Source organism: Scyliorhinus canicula, chromosome 10, assembly GCF_902713615.1.
Source record: "Scyliorhinus canicula chromosome 10, sScyCan1.1, whole genome shotgun sequence".
NCBI classification, from domain to species: Eukaryota; Metazoa; Chordata; class Chondrichthyes; order Carcharhiniformes; family Scyliorhinidae; genus Scyliorhinus; species Scyliorhinus canicula.
This window is the reverse complement of record NC_052155.1, coordinates 20,512,257-20,531,250: the sequence shown is the minus strand read 5'-3', so window position 1 is coordinate 20,531,250 and position 18,994 is coordinate 20,512,257. Positions and strand designations below refer to the sequence as shown.

The 18,994-nt window shown below is 45.4% G+C and overlaps 1 protein-coding gene across 1 annotated transcript in view; it reads right to left on the bottom strand.

Annotated features, from left to right (window-relative positions):
- LOC119972907 (piezo-type mechanosensitive ion channel component 2-like) overlaps positions 1-18,994 on the bottom strand; it is a 1,374,210-nt gene that overhangs the window by 373,279 nt on the left and 981,937 nt on the right. The window contains 1 exon segment of the mRNA XM_038810453.1: positions 8,893-9,056. Within this exon segment, the coding sequence (XP_038666381.1) occupies positions 8,893-9,056 (164 nt within the window).

Below are 18,994 nucleotides of genomic sequence, written 5' to 3'. Positions count from 1 at the left end.
ATTTATCACTACTCTTTCCTGTTGCTGTTTGCTGTTTCCTGTTGCTCAGCCAATTTATTGTGCCTACTTTCCCTTTTATTCCATGAGCTAGAATTTTGCTCAGAGGTCTGTTATGTGACATTCTATCAAAGGTCTTTTGAAAACCTAAATACACCATATCAGCAGTGTTGCCCTTATCAACCTTTTCTGTTACGTCCTCAAACCCCCAGAAAGTTAGTTGAACGTGATTTTCTCTCAATGAATTCATGCAGATTTTCCTTAATTATCCGGCACTTGTCTAGGTGACTATTGATTTTGCCCCGAGCTATAGTTTCCAGAAATTTCCCACCCATTGAAATAAAACTTACTAGCCTGAAGTTGCCAGCTTTATCTTTCCACCTCTTTTTGAACAAGGGTGTAACATTTGCCATTCTCCAGTCCTCTGGCACCATCCCTGTGTCTAAGGAAGTCTGGAAGATTATCATTCGTGGCTCTGCAATTTCCATTCTCACTTCCCTCAATACTATTGGATGCATCTCATTCGGTTCTGCTACCTTTTCAATTTTAAGTAAAGATAGTCTTTCTAACACCTCCTACTTCGCAATTCTAACTTTTTCTAGTGTGCCAGTTACTTTTCTCACCTCAGCCTGGGTAGCATTTTTTCCTTTGTAAAGATAAATGTAAATAACTCATTTAACACCACCATATATCTCCTGCCGGTATGTGCAAGTCCCCTTTTTTATCCCTATTCGGTCCGACACTTTTGTTTACCATCCTGTTATTATCTATATAATTTGATGTTCTTATGAGGTTGCCTCTCATTATGTCAACATGGAGGTTATGCATACATAGGAAGTCTGGATGGCGACAGGGATCTTGGGCCATAATTTACTGACTTGTCAAAATATCAGTGAGGCTAATGGTAGTTGCTGTCACTTAGCACAAACAGTACATGAGATCAGCAGGTGCACAGTATAACATGAATATCCTAAAGTTTCTGGGCGCGATTCTCTGACCCCCTACCGGGCTGGAGAATTGGTGGGGGGCCGCACGAATCACACCACTCCGCCCCAACGCCATTTTCCCGCCCGTGAAAAAACGGGTGGGCACGCATGGTGCCGGGCCGCACGGAGAATCGCCGCAAACGACCGCAGCGGCGATCCTCCGGCCCGAATGGGCCGAGCAGCTGTCTGAACAAATCTGAGTCCTGCCGGCACCATACTAACATGCTCTGGGCTGACGGTCCTTGGGGATGAAGGGTCCGGCGGTGGCATGTGGGGGGAGCAAGGGGGGGGTCCAACCCCGGGGAGGCCCTCCGTACTGGCCTGGCCCAAGATCGGGGCCCACCGATCGGCGGGCCAGCCTCTCTGGCTGCGGACCTCTTTTCTTCCACGCCAGTTCCTGGATCCCTGCACCACTTGGTGTTGGGGCAGGCGGGGGGATGACGGCCAGTGCGCATGGGCTAGTTGGCACCGGCCTAACTGCTCATGCGCGGAACCCGCGGCGCCGGGTCGCCACCGGGACCGGCAGCTGGAGCGGCGGAGGCTGCTCCAGCACCACGCTGGCCCCCCCAGGACCCGAGAGTTGGGTCTCAGAACCGGCGCCGGAGTAAAGTACTCCAGTTTTGGCACCGGCACTCTGGCGCCGGACCAGAGAATCGCGGCCTCTGTTTGAGGTGTGCTGTTCCATCATTAGTTCTGCAAAAACAGAATTTATTTTTTGCCTCAGTATTAAATGTTGCGGACTTCATGGAATCCCTACAGTGCTGAAGGAGGTAATTCGGCCCATCGAGTCTGCACCAACTCTCTGAAACAGTACCCAACCTTGATTCAATCTCCCACCCTATCCCTATAATCCCCAGTTAAGCTGCACATCTTTGGACAGTAAGGGGCAGTTTAGCATGGCCAATCCACCTAATCTGTGCATCTTTGGACTGTGGGAGGAAACCCACGTAGACATGTGGACAACGAGCAAACTTTCCCCCAGTCATCCAAGGCCGGAATGGAACCCAGGTCACTGGTGCTGTGAGACAGCAGTCACTGTGCCACCATGCCACCCAGTCACATAGGTTATTGCTTTAGTAATCCAGAGATGGAAGTTCAAATGCCACCATGACAGCTAGAATATTTAAATCTCATTAATTAAATTAAAATCTGAAAGTAAAAAAAGCTATCAGCAGAATCGGTGAAGGTGAAACAATTGGATTTTTGGAAAAAACAATTTCGTTCACATGGGGAAGGAAATCTGTTGGCCTGATCCATTCTGGCCTATTTGTAGGAAAACAAAAACAGGAGCATGCCATTTGGTTCCTTGAGCCTGTTCTGTCATTCAATGGGATCACGATTAATCTGTAACTGGGCTTCATATCCCGTAAACCTTACTGAAATAAATTCACCAATCTCAGTTTTAAAATTATCAAATGATTTAACATCAATTGTTGTTTATGGAAGAGAGTTCAAAATATCTGCTACCCTTTGTTTTGCCCCACGGAATGCACTTGTAAGTCACTCAATTGTATTCAATCATCAAGCCTTCTCAATGACAATAAGGGATGGACAATAAATGCTGACCTTGCTGGTGATACCCACATCACAAACCAAATAAAATAAGATGGTGTGCAGTAGAAGGGTACGTGGACAAGATGAATCAATGGCAGATGCTAGAGCAAACTTTGTCCCAACATTTTAGCTTCAACTCTTCTGTCAGTACAGCTCCCCAGTGGGAGCACAGGACTGATAAATTTCCTCTATTGACTGAAGGTAAATTTCTTGTCAAATGATAGCATGTGCTAAAATTTTGGGTGCTAGTCAGTAACGTTGGATGTGAAGTGCTCCAACAAAGGAAAGCACAGACAGGATGGATCAAACAGCTTTCTTTTGTCCTGAAAAGAATTACAGCTTTATGTAAAAGTTAAATTGCTAGTTCACTAATTTTACAATGAAGTGTGTCATGTGACAGTCCCTTTAAGAAAAGTGTGTTTTATCAAATGGCTGCAGTGATGTCTGTGTATGGGTGGAGCTGGAATGTGATTCTGCTTTTTACTTTCGTTTTGAGCTGAAAACTCTTTTTAGCTCTGTGTTTTAGTTTCACTTTCAGTTGGAGAGCTGCATTCAAACCACGCAGATGTACACTGGTGTCTCTCTGTATGTTAAACAAGGTATTTCGATCACTTGATAATTTAAAAGGGATAAAAGTTCTCTGCAGATAATTCAAACCGACTGTCTTTGTTAAAAAGTGTTTTGGCTTATGGATGTTAGGAAAGGGATATCCATAGAGTACTGTATCTTTTTTGGGGGTTATCAGTGATGGCAGTTGGGAAGATGTTTGCTGTGGGTTTATTAAATGTGAACTGGATTCTTAGAATAAACATTGTTTTATTTTTAAAATACTTTAGATCTCTGTTGCACCACACCTGTAAAGTGGGCCCTTGTGTTCTCCATAACCAAAATCTATTAAAAGTGGTGGGTCAGGCGAACACCGTGATGTACTTTGCTGTTCTCTAAACTCTGGCCCATAATAAATTGGGGGCTCGTGGGGTAAAAGTCGATCTTTCATGATTGGGTTGGCTTAGTGAACTGAAAGACAGTGAGGTGTGAGCATATTTCTGTTTGCTTTTCAGGTGTGGTATTCCAGTTTAAGTAGGGACTGTGTTGTGGGCAATGGCTCTTTCAGAGGCTCTGAGGTTTTGGGGGTGGAGAAGGTCACACGCAGTACCTTACGAACCGAGACTAAAAAAAGGCTTTTAGATTTGGCAAAAACATTGCAGTTAACATTACCTGACAGAATACGAAAAAAATGAGATACTTACGGCAGTAGCTGAGCATTTAAAATTGCCTGCGATATCGTCGGACTCATTAGAAATGGCAAAAATTCAGTTACAAATCAAGCAACTTGAACTTGAAAAAGAACTAAAGCAGCTTGAATATGAAATCAGAGAAAAAGAGAAGAAAGGGAAAAAAAAGAATAGCCCTGGCAGAACAAAAAGAAAGAGAAAGGGAGGTGCAGATCAGGGAAAAAGAAAAGGAGAGCGATGAAAGGGAAAAAGAGAGTTTGAACTTCAGAAAATGGCCATGAAACATGACAGACAGTTAAAATTGGCGGATGTAAAGGGAAACGTACAGTTTGAGGAGAGTGATGAGGATAATGAGCTTGAGCGTCACAGTCAAAGGCTTGGTGGGGATCTATTTAAATATGTCCAAGCATTGCCAAGGTTTGATGAGGAGGAGGTCGAAGACTTTTTCATTTCATTTGAGAAGGTAGCTAAACAAATGAAATGGCCACAGGGTATTACTGATTCAAACAAAGTTGGTAGGTAGGGCTAGTGAAGTGTTCACAACACTATCAGAGGAGGTATCTGGGACGTATGAGGAGGTAAAAAAATCCATCTTGGGTGCATATGAACTAGTGCCTGAAGCCTACAGACAAAGGTTTAGAAATTTAAGGAAAGAACCTGGTCAAACAGACATGCAGTTTGAAAGGATCAAACAGAGTAATTTTGATAGGTAGATAAGAAACGTATGAAGTTCTGAGAGAAATTATACTTTTGGAGCAGTTTAAAAATTCAATTCCTGATGTAGTGAGAACTCACGTGGAAGAGCAGAGGGTTAAAACTGCAAGGTTAGCAACAGAAATGGCAGATGATTATGAAATAGTTCATCAATCAAAGCTTGGTTTCCGACATCAGTTTCAACCTGTGAGGGATAGAAACTAGGGAAAAGAAAATACTCAAGTGGTAGAAGTAAAGGAGATCTAACAGGAGATAATAAGGAGAGTGTACCTCAGATAAAAAATAAATCCAGGAGGGTGGAAGAGAAATGAAAAGTTTCAAATGTTTTCACTGTAATAAACTAAGCCATGTAAAGTCACAGTGTTGGTGGTTGAAGTAAACACTTGGAAGGCTGATGTGATAAAACAGATAAGTCAGTGGGGTTTGTTAAAGTGGTAAAGGAAAACCCAAGTGAAGCGAAGGAGGTGCAAAAGATTGTACAGCCTGATCAAGAGGTGATTGATAAGAAGGTGCCAGATCTCTTCAAAGAATTGACTTGTGTGGGTAAAGTTTACTCATGTGTACCAGGAGGATTTGGTAAAGAAGTCACAATTTTAAGAGATACGGCAGCTGGTCAATCTTTGATGGTAAGAGATGAGGAGTTATGTAGTTTGGGAGGAATTTTGCCAGAAAAGATGTTAATATATGGAATTCAGGCTGAGAAGAGTAGTGTTCCATTATATAAGGTAAGGTTGGAAAGTCCAGGGAAGAGTGGTGAAAAGAGGAGTAATAGAGAAACTATCTTGTCCAGGAATACAGTTTATCTTGGGTAATGATATAGTTGGATTGCAGGTGGGAGTGATGCCTACTGTGGTTCATAATCCAATGGAAAATCAGACAACTGAAGTGTTGAAGGATGAATATCCTGGGATTTTTCCGGATTCTGCAGTAACAAGGTCACAAAGTCACAGGTTGAGACAAGGGGAGAAATCAAAGAGTGAAGATAAAGTTGAAGTGAATTATCGGAAACAATTTTTGATCAGATGGTTGAAAAAGAACAAGAACAGGTGGAGGTTGAGGCGGATATTTTTAGTTCTGGAAAATTCACGGAGTTACAACAGAAAGATATAGAACAAAAACGATGTAAATTAAAGCATACACAAAGGAGGAATCTGAGTGTATACCAGAATGTTATTACTGTAATGTGATGTCTGATGAGGAAAATGGAGACCTTTACATATGCAGGCAGATGATAAGTGGGCAGAAGTTTATCAAGTGGTATTGCCGGTAGGGTATAGAAAGGAAGTGTTGCAAGTTGCACATGAGGTACCAGTGTGAGTTCATTTGGGAGTAAGGAAAACTCAAGCTAAAATACAAAAACTTTTTTATTGGCCTGGACTACATAAAGATGTAGTTAAAATTTTGTGATCATGTCACACAGGGTCAAGTGATAGGGAAACCTTCAAGCAGCTAGAAGATTGTGGAGGAGTTACTTAAATTCTTTACCTCGATATGGATACCCCCAGAATACCATCAGGTAAAGGATCCAAATTTTACCTTCAAGGTTATTCAAGAAGTTTGGATAGCTTCGGAATAAAACAATTTAAATCAACTGCGTACCATCCAGAATCACCGGGAGCGTAGAAAGGTGGCAATTAGACATAAAGACGATGTTGAGCACTTATTGGCAAGATTATCCAGAGGATTAGGATAAAGAATTTCCCTTCGTACTGTTTGCAATTAGGGATGCACCTAATGAGTCAACCAATTCAGTCCTTTTGAACTAACTTTTGGTCATGAGGTAAAAGGACCCACGTAAATTGATTAAGGAAAAATTGGTGAGTGAGCAGTCGGAACTCACATCATTGGATTACATGTCAAACTTTAGGGAACAATTAAATAGGGCAGGGGAATTGGCTAGATAACATTTAGAGGTTGTACAAAATGTGATGAAACGGGTCGTGGACAAGAAATCCAAAGTTCAAATTTTTGCCAGTGGAGCTAAAGTTTAGTATTGTTACCAGTGGTAGGTGAACCTTTAAAAGCAATGTTTTGTGGACCTTATTAGATTGAAAGGAAATTAAGTGACGTGAATTATGTGACGCCAGATAGAAGGAAAAATCACAGAGTGTGTCATTTGAATCTGCTTAAAAGGTACTTTGAAAGGGAGGGAGAGCAAAAGGAGGAGGTTTTAATGATTCCAACTCAAAGTGAAGAACCAAATCCAGATGACTTTGAATTTGACATCCCTCAAATTAAATTGGAAAATGAAGATGTTCTTAAAAATTGGATAAATTGTTGAGTTACCTTCCAGAGGAAAAACGAACTGACCTGAAAGAGTTATTGATATCACATGGGCAAGTTTGTGGAGATAAGTTGGGAAGTACTAAAATGGCTATACATGGATGTAGATGTCAGAAATGCTGTTCCAATGAAACAACATTCAAATAGACTTAACTCTTTAAAATTGACACAGGTTAAAAAGGAAATTGGAAGTATGCTTAAAAATGGCATAATTGATGTGGGTGCAGCCAATGGAGCTCACCCATAGTGATGGTACTGAAACCGGACGGTACCCAATGGTAGTGTGTCAACTATGGAAAGGCTAATGCAGTTACAAGAATGGCCTCTTATCCTATCCCACGTTTGGAGGATTGCATTGAGAAGGTGGGACAATCAGCTTTTATTTCCAAACTGGATTTACTTAAGGTTACTGGCAGGTTCCTTTATCCGAAAGGATGAAGGAGATTTCAGCTTTTGTTACTCTCGATGGCAGATACCAATTTAAAGTTATGCCATTTTGCATGAAAAACGCCCCAGCCACATTTCAACGGTTAATGAACAAAGTCGTTTCAGGATTACCCAATTTTGCGGCATACGTCGACGAACTGGTAATTTTCAGTCAGACATGGAAAGAACATTTAAAGCATCTTATGGAGTTAGTCGATCGATTTGAGGAGGCGGGTTTGATGATAAACCTAGCCAAAAGTGAATTTGGAAAAGCCCAAGTCACTTTCCTTGGCCATACAATTGGACAGGATCGAATGATCCCACGGGATGTGAAAACAAAAGTTATTGGGGAGTTTCCAATACCCTCGACATGAATGGAAATAATGCGATTTCTTGGCATGAATGGATTTTACTGGAAATTTGTGCCGAACTTCAGCAGTGTGGTCGCTCCGCTGACAAACGTGCTAAAGAAGCGTAGCAAATTTCAGTGGACAGCGGAGTGTCAACGGGCATTTGACGGCCTGAAGGTTGTGTTAACCAATGTTCCTGTGTTGGAGAATTACAAGGGGCTCTGTGATCGGATTAGACTAAAGTATCTGACTTTAAAGAGAAATGCAGTGGCCTAGAGAAATGGATAGATCATGCAGAGACCTTCTTGTGCAAAGAGACTGTCAATCAAGAGGGATTCGAGTTGGAGGAAGAAGAACTAAAATGGGCTATGTTATTATAAATGTTTGCGTGGTTTGTTCTGTAAAATAAAACCGTATATTTACTGTCAATATTTCTCAAAGGAAAGTGAAAAGGTGAAAAAATGAAACCATCTTAAAGCTGGGTTTTTTTTCTTGGGGAGAGGTGACATGTGAGAGTCCCTTTAAGAAAAGTGTGTTTTATCAAATGGCTGCAGTGATGTCAGTGTGTGGGTGGCGCTGGAATTTGATTCTGCTTTTTACTTTCGTTTTGAGCTGGAAGCTCTTTTTGGCTCTGTGTTTTAGTTTCACTTTCAGTTGGAGAACTGCATTCAAACCAAGCAGATGTGTACTGGTGTCTCTCTGTATGTTAAACAAGGTATTTAGATTACTTGATAATTTAAAAGTGGTAGAAGTTCTCTGTAGAGCATTCAAACCTACTGTTTTTTGATTTATGGATGTTGTTTGGAAAGTTATTAAGGGTTGCTTATAGAGTACTGTATCTTTTTTTTGGGGGGGGGGTTATCAGTGTTGGTAGTTGGTAGGATGTTTACTGTGAGTTTATAATCGAATGGTCCCGGGGATGTGAAAACAAAAGTTATTGGGGAGTTTCCAATATCCTCGACACAAAGGGTAGTAATGTGATTTCTTGGCATGAATGGATTTTACCGGAAATTTGTGCTGAACTTCAGCAGTGTGGTCATTCCCAAATAACTTTTGGATTCATAGTATGAACATTGCTTTGTTTTAAAATACTTTAGTTCTCTGTTGCATCACAACTGAAAAGTGGGCCCTTGTGTTACCCATAACCAAAATCTATTAAAAGTTGTGGGTCAGGTGAACTCCGTAATATAATTTGGTGTTCTCTAAACCCTGGCCCATAACAAGTGGAAAGGCAACAATTGAATGCTAATTTTGTGGTGTACATAAATGAATGGAGAATTATTAGGTTCTTGATAGAGAGGGGGGCAAAACATATGCAGAAAATGGTCATTCTGCTGTTGCACTGACCTCTTTCAATGTAATCCAAATGATGTAAAAGGATACAATTTTGATTATGTGTAGCTCCAAGATCCACCAAGCCATAACTTGTAGTTTGTGGAAAGTCTCCATAAATTTCAGGAACAGCACTGTTAGTCGGTCAATTACCAAGTGCCATTTATTTGTCTTTTCTTCTAAACATAAAGATAAAAGAAAACCATTTCATTCACTGTGGGCAAAGCATAGATGTAAAGCAGTCAAATCAATTCAGTAATTATCTTCAACTCAAATCACAGAACACTAAAATGTGAGTTCCAATCACAAAAGTCCAGTCAAGACACTTCCCAAAAGGAAGGAAAATTGGATAAAGGTTAATTGCAGATGTTATTACAGAGCCTGAAACTGAGGATCCTTCTTCTATAATAAAAATAGAAAGTGCTGGAAAAACTCAACAGGTCTGACAGCATCTGTGGAGAGAGAAACAGAAGGCGCGATTCTCCGCAACGGCGGAGAATCAGGAAGGCTGCCGTGGAAGAGGCCGTCACTCACAGCAGACTCCGCGCCCCTTCCCGGGACCCAATCCTCCCCCCCATCGGGGCTAGGAGCGGGGCCCCGGGGGTCTCGGCGGCGCGGCCTTGACGACCGTCGTCAAGGGCGCGCGCCAAGAATGACGCACGGCTGGCACCTGTATGACGTCAGCTGGGCATGCGCAGGTTGGACGGCTCCAACACGCACATGCGCAGATGACGTCATCATGCAGACGGCTCCGACCCGTGCATGCGCGGAGCCGTCTTTTCCCTCAGCCGCCCCGCAAGACGTGGCAGCTTGACCTTGCGGGGCGGCGGAGGGAAAATTGTGCGTCTGTTACGAACGCAGGCCCGATGATCGGTAGGCACCGATCGCGGGCCTTTGCCCTCCTTAGCACGGCCGTGGTACTGCCGTGCCAATCAGCCACCTGGAAGCCCCAAACGGGCTTCTGGTGCCCGTTTCACGACAGTGGCGACCAGGTGTGGTTGCCGCCGTCGTGAAAAGGTCGTAAACGGCCGGCCACTCGGCCCACCGGCCTCGGAGAATCGCCGTTCGCCGTGAAAAACGGCGAGCGGCGATTCGGGGCGAGCATGGGGGAGGGGGGGGGGGGGAGAATAGCGGGGGGTCGTAAAAAATGTCAGGAGGCCCTCCCGCTATTCTCCCAGGCGTCGTGGGGAGCGGAGAATTCCGCCCAGAGTTAATGTTTCAAGTCCATATATCACTCTTCTTTGGAACTGAACTGCCTTCTCTATGACTCTCCTTCTCTATTTATCTGGGAAATAGTGGAACAGTGAGACCCCAAATTGGGCAAAACATTAAAATAATTTATTTCCTCTGATAGCAAATAAAGAACAGAAGCCTCGACTTTCCTTAGGGCCAGAGGTGCACGCTTCATGTGGCAGATGGGAGCCTCAGGTGGGACTTGAAACTCTGGTCCTGGGTCATGCCAACAGGTTTTAAATGCCACGGTTGGGGTTAACCTAAAGAACTCCCATTTTTACAGAGGGAAGGGTCTTTGGAAGAGAAATTTTTGACTGGAAGTTTCATCATCCTCAGCCTCTTTAATAGCTTCAACCTGCCAATAAAATCAGAGTTCATTCAGAATGCAACTCACATACCAACCTGTCATGGAAATACATTGTCATTCTGCCACTGTTACTGGGACAAAACCCTGGGACTCCCTCATTCAGCTTCCAATGATTACCAGCTATCCCCAGAGTCTACGATACCACATGAACCACAGCAGTTCAAGAAGGCAGTTACCACCATTTTCTCAAGGATAATTAGAGATGGGTGATAAATGCTGGACTTGCCGCCAGTGATGACCTCATTGCATGAATTAATAAAATCTGGGAGGTGATTCTCCCAAAAGGGAACAACGTCTCCTAGCGAGCGCGTTTAGCCACATGTTTCCCAGCGCTTGCAGTACCGAGAAACACATGGCTATTCAATGCGACTCGCATTAAATAAGGGGCCTGAATGGGGAACACACAGCCGAGGCCATACATAGCTCTATTTTGTACAGTGGGGAGCTCTGTTTGCTGGAACACCCCATTGTAGCGAGAGATCGGGGTCCCATTTTTAAATGGCGTCCCGATCTCCAAGGCCGCCGAAACAATCCCCGACCTCCCCGAGCCTGAACGCACTATGGGAGGGACCTCGGCACCCCTGCACCTCCCCAACACCCGTGCTGTGCCGCCTCGGCGAGCTGCTTTGTGGCACAGCATGGCGTTGGATCATGCCCCTGGTTCCTTTAAACAATATGAGTGGACCTACGTAGTGGTTCACGTCTACTCCCCTTAGAATATATTGGTTAAGTTACTGTGAGAACGTCCTTGGAGACTATTTGTGCATCTGAAAATGCATTTTTTGCTGGAGGCGGAAGCTGATCAGACGACGGTAAGTTGTTACTATTGAAGTGAAATGAAAATCGCTTATTGTCACAAGTAGGCTTCAAACGAAGTTACTGTGAAAAGCCCCTTGTCACCACATTCCGGCCCCTGTTCGGGGAGGCTGGTACGGGAATTGAACCGTGCTGCTGGCCGGCCTTGGTCTGCTTTAAAAGCCAGCTATTTAGCCCAGTGTGCTATTCCCATCCTCTTTTCTTTGGAAGACAGAAAAGATTGGAAAATGTGAAATTTTCCACTTTAGCAGGAAGAAGAGAAACTTGTTGGGCGTGATCTTACTTCTTTGATGTATACTCATACCAGGGGCAACTCCAGCTGCTGCCCGTCGTTCCCACCAAACACCCTAGGACAGAGCTCCGTCCGTGGTAATATGGTGAAGGTCACTTTAATCTCATCTGACCATGGTCACCTCTGGCTGCACAGCTGAAGGCTATTGCTAATAGGAAATTAGCAATGTTAGTTACACGTGCACTTCACAGCTCTCAAGTGGATTCCCGTGAGTGAACGTGCCATGTTGCAGGCGAGTGTTTCTACCTAGCATCCAAACTGACTGTGAGGCCTGGACATGTTGCCTGAACCCTGGAGGCGTCAACACGACAGAGGCAACAATCAAACACCCAAGTGCTGGGCTTCAGCACTGAAGATATCCCTGCGATAAGAGAGTGTGTATGTGTGGATCGAGGAGGGTACCTGAGCCTGGACCAAGTATTGTTCCTGGCAGGGGTCTGAGGTCTGGTGGCCAGGGGCCTCTGCTGTGGTTTGGGGTACGTGTGCACCACGACGTCCCCCAGCAAAACCAGCTTGTTGGGTGGCAGCCTGAACAAAAGCGGAAATATGAGGGTGAGGGAGGTCTGAGAGACACGAGGGTCCCAGGGTGGAAGTGATCAACGATTGTTGGCCTCTCACCCTCTCCAATTCCTGGCAGATATCATAATGTAGATCTCGCAGCAGCTGCCCTCGTGATGCTGGTGGACCCAGTGGCGTGTCACTGACAACCCCTCCTGAATCACATGGCCGCACCCAAGTGTCTACATCAGCTCTGGGGTAACGTGGTCCAGATGCTCGGCATCTGACTGGGACCAGCTGGGTCCAGGAATACACCAGACCTCCGACTGCTGTCCCTCATGGACGTTCCTCCTTCCGCCTGATGTACATCAGCAAATGTATGGTGCTCACTGGATTGTGCTCCTGAAGTCTGTCCACTAATGTCGCCCACCGAGGTGTGAGTCTCTGTGCTGGAAGGTGGGGATAACAGCCGCGATGCATCGATGGTGGCAACCTTGAGTTTTCTTCTGAAGTGTTCTCTTGAACGTGGGATGGGGCCACCCCGGATGGGCCGGCACCATTGGATGGAGATCCTGCGGGAGAATGGACATGTGGCCAGTGGGAGGGGAGGATTGTTATGTGTGGCATGAAAAAATCACCTGCGACAGGTCATCTGGGTTTGGACCGATAGACACTCACTTCTGCAGCACAGGCCAACCTTGATGTTGGTGACCGCACTGTTCTCAGTCATCCTTGCGACATCCGGAGTGGGTGAGGACTTCGATGTCCGGCAGCCCGCCGCCCGTCTTAGCTCTTTCCCACCATTTGTGTGCTAACTTCTCCTGCGAGTGCAAAGAGAGGGCATTGTGAGCTGCACGATTGTACAATTGAGCATCCTCTGGGGGGCCACATTTGGGCACCACCGTTGGGTTGGTGGGTGTCAGGGTGTGCTGGGGCACAGGCATGGTATTGTGCTTGGGGGGCTGCAGTGCCAACTGTCGGCTCATTGGAGGGGTTGGCAGGTGGGACTTTTGCCAGAGAGCTGATGCCAACTCACCCGTGTGGTTTGGTGGAGGTTGTTGTGCTTCTTACAGCACTGGGTGATGGTCCTTCTGGTACACTTCCTGTGCTAATGGCCGCTGACACTGCCTCCCAGGTGGCACCAGCTGACCTGTGGCTGACCCACCGACCCCCCTGGTGAACAGGGTGTCCCGTTGCAACTCCACCGTGTCCAGCAGTTTGGCCAGGTCGGCATCTCCAAATTGTGGTGCAGGTCACCTTGGTGGCACGGCTGCGTGCTATCTGGGGTTTGCTCAGATGGAGCGGTACAAGAGTTGCTTCCCCTTGCTAGCGGGGAGCTGCTCGGCGTGGTCCAGGCGAATCAGCTAGCTGGACACCTATTTTCACCGTGAAGCCCATGGGGTATCATTACTGGCCCTAATTGACGTTAGTTCCTGGTCACGTTCTCGCCAGGACGGCCGTCGGGAAGCACCGGGAAATTCTCACTCATGACCGCAATTACTCCTTCTCCCATTAGATCGTGCCCATTGTCTAAATGTTGAGAGATTACAGAGGTTTGAGATGCTGAGGCATCTGGGTGCCGTAGTGCATGGATTTATGAGAGGTGGAATTGATAGAATTCCAATAATGCATAAGGAGGCCACCCGGCCCATCAAGTCCACACTGACCCTCCGAAAGAGCACTCCACCTCAGCCCACTTCCCCGTCCCATCCCAACAACCCTCAACCTAACCTACACATCCCTGGACATTAAGGGGCAATTTATCATGGTTAATCCACCACACATCTTTGCACTGTGGGAGGAAACCAAAGCACTCGGAAGAAATATACGCAGACACAGGGAGAACTTGCAAACTCCACACAGACAGTCACCCAAGGCCAGTATTGAACCTGGGCCCCTGACGCTGTAAGGCAGCAGTACTAACTACTGTGCCGTGCCTCCGCCCATCTTTGGACTGTGAGAGGAAATCGGAGCACCCGGAGGAAACCCACACAGACACTGGTAGAACGTGAAAACTCCACACAGACAGTCACCCAAGGCCAGTATTGAACCTGGTTCCCTGGCACAGTGAGACAGCAGTGCTAACCACTATGCCACTGTGCTGCCCATTGCAAAAAGCATGTATGCAGGCACAGCAAATAATTAGGAAGTTAATATAAGATAATATTTTCCTGCAAGTAGGGAGGTTATACTTCATTATACAGAGCATCTAGAGTGCTGTGTGCAGTATTGGTTTCCTGATATAAGGATGGCAATGCATTGGAAACAGTGGACAGGTTGTCGCATGAGGAATAAATTGTTTGATGGCCGAGGCTTGTTTCTGCTGGAATTTAGAAGAGTAAGACGTGACTTGATTGAAACTGAGGGATCTTAACAGGATGGGTATGGATAGGATGTTTGCTCTTGTGGGAGGATCTAGAACTAGGGGTCACTGTTTATAAATAAGGGATTGCCCATTTAAAATGGGGGTAAGGCAAATTATTTTCTTTCAGAGGGTCTTGAGTCTTTGGAAATCTCTTTCTGAGAAGGCAGATTCTTTGACTATTTTTAAGGCAGAGTTGGACAGATTCTTGGTAAGCGAGAGGGTGATAGGATATGGTGGATTGGGGTAGGTGGGTTACAGATTTGAGGTTACTATCAGATCAACCATTATCTTACTAAATGGCAGAACAGACTCAAGGGGCTGAATGGCCTGCTCCTTGTTTGTGTACGTGTATGATTCATGAGGCCAGAACTTATGCACAATCTCTCAGCAATTGATGTGAGCAGTGTTATGCCTCACTGTGGTACGACTATGACGACGACGCACTGGAGCCATTAGCCAGTGTTTCAGTAGGTTCACCTTGTTCCCAAACAGCTAACACTGCAGACGTACTGGTCCCTCAAAAGTTTCAGGCACCTTGCAGTGACTCAGAATGTAGGAGTCATGATGATTCCCAGGGTACCGTGCACAGGTGTTTGTTATGTGCTTCCTCTGATCACATACCGGTTGTAAATTAATGGAATGGTAGACCTTGTCATAGGGTCAGAAAAGACCCTTCGGCCCATCGAGTCATAATCTCACACTAATCCAATTTATCAGTACTTGTCCCATATCCTTGAATGCGAAGGTGGTTCAAGTGCTCATCCAAGTGCTTTTTAAAGAGTGTGTGAGGTTTCCAGCCTCCACTACCTTCCCAGGCCTTGTATTCCAGATTCTCATCACCCTCTGAATGAAACATATTCCTCTCAAATCCCCTCAGAATCTCCTGTGCCTCACCCTAAAACTAGACCCACTTGTGATTGATCCCTCAACCAAAGAGAACAGCTGCTTCCTATTTACGCTGTCCAAACTCCTCAATCATATCCCCCCTCAGCCTTCTCTGCTCTAAAGAAAACAATCCAGGCCTATCCATCTCGTTATAACTCAGATGCTCCATCCCTGTGAATCCTGGTGAATCTCCTCTGTACCCTTTCCAATGCAATCACCTCCTTCCTATAGTGAGGTGACCAGAACTGCATATAGTACTCCAGCTGTGGCATAACCAACGTTCTGTATAGCTCCAACATACACTTCCTTGCTCTTACATTCTACACCATGCCTGATAAAAGCAAGTATCTCATATGCATTCTTAATGACCCTATAAACCTGTTCTGCAGTTTCATGGATCTGTGAACAAGGTAGTCAGGAAGAGACTCAAAAATGGTCTTAGAAAAGCTGGAAGGAGGCATGAAAAAGCCCTGGTCGGAAGGATTAGAGAAAACCCCAAGGCATTTTATACTTATGTGAGAAATAAGAGGATCGGAGTGAGAGTAGGGCCAATCAGGGATAGTGGAGGGAACTTGTGCCCAGAGTCTGAGGAGGTAGGGGAGGCCCCAAATGAATATTTTGCTTCAGTATTCACTAGAGAGAGGGATCTTGTTGCTCGTGAGAACAGTGTGAACCAGATTAATAGGCTCAAACAGGTTGATATTAAGAAAGAGGATGTGCTCGAAATTTTGAAAAGCATCAGGATAGATAAGTCCCCTGGGCCAGACGGGATATACCCAATATTACTACGGGAAGCGAGGGAGGAGGTTGCTGCACCGTTGGCAATGATCTTTGCATCCTCATTCTCCACTAGTCATACCGGATGATTGGAGGGAGGCGAATGTTGTTCCCCTGTTCAAGAAAGGGAATAGGGAAATCCCTGGGAATTACAGACCAGTCAATCTTATGTCTGTGGTGAGCAAAATATTGGAAAGGATTCTGTGAGATAGGATTTATGATTATTTAGAAAATCATAGTTTGATTGAAGATAGTCAGCATGGCTTTGTGAGGGGCAGGTCATGCCTCACAAGCCTCATTGAATTCTTTGAGGATATGACGAGACACATTAATGAAGGCCGGGCAGTGGATGTGGTGCATCTTGATTTCAGTAAGGCATTTGATAAGGTTCCCCATGGTAGGCTCATTCAGAAAGTTAGGGGGCATTTGGGAAATATAGCTGTGTGGATACAGAATTGGCTGGCCGAAAGAAGACAGCGAGTGATAGTGGATGGAAAGTATTCCGCCTGGAGGTCGGTGACCACTGGTGTCCCGCAAAGATCTGTTCTGGGACCGCTGCTCTTTGTGGTTCTCATAAATGACTTGGATGACGAAGTGGCAGGTTGGGTTAGTAAGTTTGCCGATGCCACCAAAGCTGGTGGAGTTATAGATAGTGTCGAGGGCTGTTGCAGGTTACATCAGGACATTGACAGGATGCAGAGCTGGGCTGAGAAGTAGCAGATGGAGTACAACCTAGATAAATGTGAAGTGATTCATTTTGGAAGGTTTAATTTGAATGCTGAATACAGGATTAAAGTCAGGATTCTTGGAAGTGTGGAGGGCCAGAGGGATCTTGGGGTCCTCATACATAGATCCCTCAAAGTTGCCCCACAGGTTGATAGGGTTGTTAAGAAGGCGTATGGTGTGTTGGTTTACATTAACAGGGGGATCGAGTTTAAGAGCCATGGGTTTTACTGCAGCTTTATAAAACCCTGGTTAGACCACACTTGGAATATTGCGTCCAGTTCTGGTCGCCTCATTATAGGAAGGGTGTGGATGCTTTGGAGAGGGTGCAGAGATTTACCAGGATGCTGCCTGGACTGGAGGGCATATCTTATGAAGAAAGGTTGAGGGAACTAGGGCTTTTCTCACTGGAGCGAAGAAGGAAGAGAGATGACATGATAGAGGTATACAAGGTGATGAGAGACATGGATAGAGTGGATAGTCAGGGACTTTTCCCCAGGGCAGAAATGGCTGCAATGAGGCGACATAATTTTAAGGTGATTGGAGGAATGTATTGGGGAGATGTCAGAGGTAGGTTATTTACAAGAGAGTGGTGGGTGGAAGAATGCACTGCCAGCAGAGGCGGTCGAGTCAGAGTCATTGGGGACATTGGACAGGCACATGGACAGCAGTAAATTGAAGGGGTGTAGTTTAGGTTGATCTTAGATTAGGATAAATAGTCGACATAACATTGTGGGCCGAAGGGCCTGTACTGTACTGTTCTATGTACCCCCAGATCCATCTGTTTCTCTGAGCTTCCTAGTGTTCTACCTTTCGTTCCATATTCTCGTCCAATTTCTTCTTCCAAAGTGCATCACCTAGCACCTATCAGGGTTAATAACCATCTGCCACTGCTCTGCCCATCTGACCAACCCATCTATAGATTCCTGTAACCTACAACCCTCTTCTTCACTGTTAGCTACCCGAACAATCTTGGTGTCATTTCCAAACTTACATATCATTCCCTCCACATTCTCATCTATATTGTTTATATATATAACAAACAATAAGGGGCCAAGCACTGATCGCTGCCACTGGACACCAAACTCCAATTACTCAAACAGCTTTCTACCATCGCTCTTTGTGTACTGTTACTCAGCCAGTTTTGGATCCATCTGGAAACGTTTCCTTGTGTTTCAACCTTTTCAATCAATCTCCCATGTGGGACCTTGTCAAAGGCTTTGTTAAAATCCATCTAAACTACATCAACTGCACTTCCTTCATCCACACACAGTTATTTTATCAAAAGATTCTATCAAATTTGTTCGGTACAACCTCCCTCTGACAAAGCCATGCTGACTATCCCCAATCAACCCAGCCTTCCCAAGTGGAGATGAATTTTCTCCAGTAGTTACCACTGACATGAGACTCTCAGGTCTGTAATTCACTGGTTTATCTCTACCACTGTTCTTTTTTAAAATATAAATTGAGAGTACCCAATTATTTTCTTTCCAATTAAGGGGCAATTTAACGTGGCCAATCCACCTAACCTGCACATCTTTGGGTTGTGGGGTCGAAACCTACGCAGACATGGGGAGAATGTGCAAACTCCACACGGACAGTGACCCAGGGCCAGGATTCGAACCCGGGTCCTCAGCGCCGAAGTCCCAGTGCTAACTGCTGGACCATATGCCACCCAACTACCACCGTTCTTGAAATGTGGAACCACATTAGCTGTTCTCCAGTCCTCAGGCTGTTCCCTCATGGCCAGAGACTAATGAAAAACTTGCGCCGGAGCTCATGCAATTTCCTGCCTCACCTCTTATAGCAGCCTGGGGAGTAATTCATCCGAGCCTGGGGATTTGTCTATTTTTAAGCCTGTCAAAACTTCCAATACTTCCTCACATCCTATGTCAAACTGCTCAAGGCCCTCACATCGCATTTCCTGAATTCTGTACCGACGTCCTCCTTTTCCTGAGTGGAGATCGATGAGAAGTATTCATTTAACACCCTAGCAATCATAGAATCCCTACAGTCCATAAAGAGTCCATTCAGCCCATCGCGCCTGCACCAACCTTCTGAAAGAGCACCCTACCTAGGCCCAATCCCCCACCCTAACCCGTAACTACCATCTAGGGGCAATTTAGCATGGCAAATCTGCACATCTTTTGACTGTGGGAGG